The sequence below is a fragment of the Limanda limanda genome, chromosome 21, assembly GCF_963576545.1.
Source record: "Limanda limanda chromosome 21, fLimLim1.1, whole genome shotgun sequence".
NCBI classification, from domain to species: domain Eukaryota; kingdom Metazoa; phylum Chordata; class Actinopteri; order Pleuronectiformes; family Pleuronectidae; genus Limanda; species Limanda limanda.
In genome coordinates this window covers 15,893,175-15,899,176 of record NC_083656.1, presented here as the reverse complement: position 1 = coordinate 15,899,176, position 6,002 = coordinate 15,893,175, and the positions used below count along the sequence as shown (strand labels likewise).

General features: G+C 38.3%; 1 protein-coding gene across 1 annotated transcript; it reads left to right on the top strand.

The window, feature by feature from the left end:
• The first annotated feature begins 2,303 nt into the window (after positions 1 to 2,303).
• LOC133027975 (cytochrome c oxidase assembly protein COX19) lies at positions 2,304 to 3,908 on the top strand. The gene is made up of 3 exons (XM_061095159.1): positions 2,304 to 2,430; positions 3,228 to 3,339; positions 3,552 to 3,908. The coding sequence occupies exons 1-3, from the start codon at positions 2,349 to 2,351 to the stop codon at positions 3,643 to 3,645; spliced, it is 288 nt and encodes a 95-aa protein (XP_060951142.1). The 5' UTR covers positions 2,304 to 2,348; the 3' UTR covers positions 3,646 to 3,908.
• Positions 3,909 to 6,002: the final 2,094 nt, after the last annotated feature.

Here is a 6,002-nt window from a genome sequence, read left to right as displayed (position 1 = left end):
AGGAGCCTGCGCAAGAGCATCCGCTGGACATCCACACACACACACACAGACACACACACACTGAGACACAAACTGGTCCGACCACCTGCCGCCTCCAACCTGAGAACTGGAGAAATGAGTCTCTCTCTCTCTCTCTCTCTCTCTCTCTCTCTCTCTCTCTCTCTCTCTCTCTCTCTCTCTCTCTCTCTCTCTCTCTCTCTCTCTCTCTCTCTCTCTCTCTCTCTCTCTCTCTCTCTCTCTCTCTCTCTCTCTCTCTCTCTCTCTCTCTCTCTCTCTCTCTCTCTCTCTCTCTCTCTCTCTCTCTCTCTCTCTCTCTCTCTCTCCTCTCCCTGTGTGTGTGTGTGTGTGTGTGTGTGATGTCTCTATTACCCAGTCTCGCTGCCTGCATAATAATAAAGTCTATATGTTCCCATCACCTCCTCCCTGTCTGTCTCTCGTCTCTCCCCCTCCGTCCAGTCTGATATGAAAGGGTGACATCTAGCGGTACAAAAAGCATTTAACTCACTGACAACTTGTCAGTGACAAGTCAAGAACTCAAACTCCACTCAACCGCCCCAATTGTAATTATTATCTTAATTAGAATCAAATTATGCTTATCATTATCATTATTATTATTCACCCATAACAATCACAATCCACGATTCATGATCCAGCATCACCAATCACCCTCCCAGTCCCTGACAAGTATAACATGACATGTTCACATTTGAATAACAGGAGTAGTTGTATTACTATAATATATTTTATTTTTTAGTTCTCAATTTGTGTCTGCGGACCCCCTACGATTGGCCGACATGTACAAAAATCGATAGGGACATTTGTCTTTTCATGACAAACAAATAAGTCTGATGAACTTGTCCTTGGGCTTTCATTAGATCAACTTCAATTCTGTGAATGTCATCTCAACGAGATGGAGATACAAACTACCTCAGTGTATATGATTTCATCACACCTTGTGACCGTGGCGTGACATTTTGATGATTCGCCAAAAAAAAGGGATTTATTAGAACTCCTCTGTGCATTGTTCTTTCAGCCTCAAACCTCATTCACACATTCACAGTCCCGCCCTGATCAGGTCCATATCAATATTGACTCATCATTACAGCGCCACCTGCTGGCTACAGGAAGTGGCATGTTTTAAACTTTGATGAACTGCTTTTGACTGCTTTTGGCGCCCCGCCCACAACCCGTATCTCATAATAATGACTTAATATGTCATTATTATGAGATACCCGGATGTACATTGTCCTAAACTTTCTCGGGATCTCGCAAAAGTCATTTTGCTGTCCTCATTTCCCCCCGTGTCCCCTGGGGGGCTCCGTAATAAACACACTCTGACTTCCTCGAGCTTTTATTTTGTTACTACTTCCTGTAACCGGCATTTGAATTAGCATATTAGCTAAATATTTAGTTTCACCCGAAACATTTAGATTTAACATTTATATTTAGATTTAGATTTAACATTTATATTTAAATTTAACATTTACATTTAAATTTAACATTTAGATTAAACATTTATATTTAAATTTAGATTTAACATTTATATTTAGATTTAACATTTAGATTTAACATTTATATTTAGATTCAGATTTAACATTTAGATTTAAATTTAACATTTATATTTAACATTTATATTTAAATTTAAATTTAACATTTATATTTATATTTAACATTTAGATTTAAATTTAACATTTAGATTTAGATTTAGATTTAGCATTTAGATTTAACATTTAACATTTAAGTGTTACATTTAACATTTGGATTTAAATATTTAAAATATCTCCAAGTTGACAAATATTGTTGTAAATGTGAAAAAAAGTGACTCTCAAAAATTCACACCAGTTTTTTAAACATGGTTTGAAGCTAAATGTGACAAAATATTGCTGTTATTTTCAGCGTGAGCTGCTTGACAAACGGCACCCCATAAAGTGCAACATAAATTGAGAAGTGAAAAATAAAATTAATATGATAAATTATTAATTCATGGATTAATAATCATGGATCTGGGAAGCTGATGGACGAAAGTTATCATGACGTTGCATTTGCATGATAACATTTCTTTGTAATTTATTATGGTGTCCGGCTTTTTATTTTATCACTGTTCCACATTAAGATTTTCTCAATGCTACAGCCCTAAATATTCAATTATGATTCTGATAATGATCTTAATGTGGTTTCCGATTAAAATTCCAGTGTGGAAGCCAGAGGGTATTCATTTTTTTTTTTTTTTTTAATCATCGATGAGATCCGCTCTACTACTAATGTCTGTCTTGAGCTATTACGTCACATTCAGGCGACAGCAGGCTCAGTTCTCCCCGAGACGGTGACCAGGAATCAGGTAAACAAACATGTCCACTGCGATGAACTTTAGCTCCAAGGGTTTTAAACCTCGAGCTCCGGATAAAGGCTCCTTCCCCCTGGATCATTTAGGTGAGTAGAGAGAGAGACACACACACACACGCACGCACGCACGCACGCACACACACAAAAACTGTATTTCTCTTTTAACCCACTGATTCTGATCTAATCACTATTCTCAAAAAGTGCTGGATGGACCAAAACATCTTGAGCAGCTCAATATATTTTTATTTCTTATTCAACCTTTGTTTACCCAGGAAGGATAAAGCCAAGAAAGGCAGGTTTAAGACACATTTGATAGGTGTGCTTTCTCCTAGTTCTGATCCTACAAACTAATTTAATCAAATTCAGTTATATTTATCTTGTGTTTACTCTTTTTTTTATCTTTTTGCTAATTTTTTCCTTAAAACTATTCATCTCTAACGTTTAAAGTACCTTGAAACTGTGTTTTGAAAAGGTGCTATATAGAAATAATGTTTATTTTTGTTATATTGTTATTTTTACCAACTGTCTCCTAAAAATGTGACGTATACGTAACATTGTCCAGTTTGTGACTGATTTCTAATTCCTTAATGTTACAGGAGTTAAATCTGACAGGTGCAGGACATGCTGTGTCCTAACTTGATCAAATGTCCCACATTCACATTATCTTCATTAGCTTTAAAAGAAAGAAATATTTCAACTTGTTTTCAAAATGTGATAAAACAACCAGAGACAATTCCAACAGTACATCACATGATAGTATTTCGTAATAGGGAATCTTCAAAATAAAGCATCCCTGCAGTAGCAAACACATAAGCTAATATTTATATCAGTAACATGACAAAAGGGATCTAACATAGATTTTTGGCTATTTGTTTGTATTTCAGGAGAGTGTAAAGACTTCAAGGACAAGTTTATGAAATGTCTGCGAGACAGCAGCTTCGACAACTCCCAGTGTCGCCTGCAGTCCAAAGACTACCTGCAGTGCCGCATGGAAAAGTAAGAACGCTCCCTGAAAATACAGCCGACACTTTGTCACACAGTCCTTGCATGTTGTGGCTGAAGCTGTTTTGAGACATGATGGTGGTGCTGCTGCTGGTCCACGTCACCAAGAACATTTTGTAAAGATAAAACCACTGCAACCATGCTTGGAAACATGTAATTTATTTAGTCAGAGCTGAATCTTCTCCTTCTTGTTGTGTGTTTTCCAGTCAGCTGATGGCCAAGGAGCCTCTGGAGAGACTGGGATTCAGGGACCTGCTGGATGCTCCTCCGAGCCCAGCGGACGAAGACCCTAAACCCTGACCTGCTGACATCACAGCTGCGGATTCAGGACGACGGTGTTTCTCTGACCTGAACACGTCCAGGGTTTGTCGGGGACCAGATGATAACACGGAGACGAGAGCTTATTAAAGACTGCTGTGAGTGTGAAGCTGAGAATGACCACAAGAGGACGCTGTTCATATGATGGCCTTGGTTTGAGTTTTTATCAAATACTTGTGTAAATATACAATGTGTAATATATAGAGGTGTTGTTATAACATGTCAATAAATCCTTTGTATTTAAACTGAACTGTGTGTGTTGATTCACCAGCAGTGGTAACCTTGTGATGCAGATGTCTGAAACATTCGATACAATTGATCTGGCGTTTGGTTGGAAGTGAATTTATATGGACGTGTCAAATCTGAGAACATGATCAAACAATCTGAAAGTGACTTCGGAGTTTTGGACCTGATTGTATAAACACACATATATATATATATACATATCTGTATAGATATGTATATATATATATATATATATTGGTCTGAGGGTTTATTTTATTAGAAGCACAATAAAAACCCTTAAACTGAACCAGTATATAAGCGATTTTTAGTTTTTAGTTGAGTCCAACAAAGGGAAGAGTTAATATAAAGAGATGTATTAAACAAAGGAAATAGATGATTTGATCTTAGCACTAAAAATTAAATTCTTAGGCCTATTTTAGAGAAAATAATTATAATATTTCAAGAAAGTATCGTTATCATCTCCGTGCAGGGTTTTACATTTTCACATTGAGTTTTGCTCAAGATGTTAGATCGAGAATAATGAAACTCCGGGGAGATTCTTCAAGGTTCTCTTCACTTCTTATTCCTAAAAATGACGTATTTTTTCATTTATTCTCCTTACATATAAATTCACAATTAAAACTTTATTGTCGTCATATTACAACTTTACTCTTGTAATACTGCTTGCGTTGTGATTGAATAGTTTTGCTGACTGTCCTTTAAGAATGCGGGAGGGAATACTTTTTGTAATGCTCCCATCAACTGTAATGTGCTGCAGTATTGAATTCAGATAGTGCCTTCGTTACATCATCTGCCCCCTGCTGGCTGAGTTGTCACATTACCTTTGTACTCATGGTGTCCTGTTTTTTTATCGTCTCCTCAGGTGAACTGTGTTTGGCTGATGTGGAGGAGCAGGAAGTGTGTCTCTCTCTGTTGCTGCAGCAGCCTGCCCAGCATGTTGTGTTGTTTCTTTTCCTGATGGGGCTGGTAGTCCAGTTTTTCTGGTTTTATTTCTGTTTAGATCAGTTCTGATGTTAGTTTAGAGGAAGAGCCTTAGATCCTAAGACCCTTTGTGGGTTGGTCTGTGGGCTTTTCCTTCTTTTGCTAATATCGTCCGGCCCATCAGCTCTTTGCTAAAGTCAGCTGTGTTTGTTAATTTCCTTCTTGTAATGAATCAATATATTTTTGCAGTTACCCTCTGACTTTGAACAGCCTCAACACAGTATTACTTGCTATATGTCTCACTTTCACTGACTAGCCAGGGATGCACCAACAGGGGGGCCAATGTAGGCAAATGCCTGGGGCCCCTGGCTAAGAGGAGGCCCCGAAGAACAGCTGATAATGTTGGTCAAACAACTACTTTGTGAAAACCCCCTTAAATTCCATGATTAGCAGGAGACTGCAACAACACAATGGTTGGAATTTTATTAAAAGTGCCACATGCCTCTTGCTCTCTGCCAAAAGCTTAATTTCAGAGGTTTAGACCGAAATGTAAGAATGTATGTTCCTATTATTGTACATTCCTATTATTTGTGAATTAATGCAGTGCCTGTTCTAAACCTCACTCTCTGGAATGGGCTGTTTCTTTGGTCTGTGATGATGCTGCTTGCAGCTTTCTTCCTGAAACTGTAAAAGTGACCTGTGGCAACTGTGCCAAAGACTGGATCACAAAGCTGCATAACCGCTGCTGCACAAAGCTGTGACCTGGAGAGTCCCTTGTGTTGAAGTCGCACTAAATTCGATACTGCACTTGCTTGGGCCCTTAACACTACATATGCCAAGTGTGAGGCCGATAAGATGAATGGTTCTCGAGATGTGTGAGCCACAACACACACATTTCTGGAATTGGTGGATAAAAGCAAAGTGTAAAGCTATGCTTGGAGATTGATGTGGTTTGGTGCAATGTGAGGCTGCGTCTCTGCAAACATCACAGTGACTGATCTTGAGGACTAAACTGTTGATCTGACTTTTCCAATATTAATCAACAACTCATTGTTCGTCTCAGAGACAAACTGACACTCAAAGTGACTCCCAAAACCAACGTGTGTGTGTGAGCATAGCGTGGCGTTTTTAAAATGGATGATGTACAGAAAAAATTACTTGAGTTGTTAAAG

What these genes read in the sequence shown, in the direction of transcription:
- LOC133027975 (XM_061095159.1), top strand. Translation starts at nt 2,349, where the DNA reads ATGTCCACTGCGATGAACTTTAGCTCCAAGGGTTTTAAACCTCGAGCT. An exon ending in CTTCCCCCTGGATCATTTAG is followed by an intron (nt 2,431 to 3,227) that starts GTGAGTAGAGAG and finishes TTTGTATTTCAG; the next exon opens with GAGAGTGTAAAGACTTCAAG. An exon ending in CTGCAGTGCCGCATGGAAAA is followed by an intron (nt 3,340 to 3,551) that starts GTAAGAACGCTC and finishes TGTGTTTTCCAG; the next exon opens with TCAGCTGATGGCCAAGGAGC.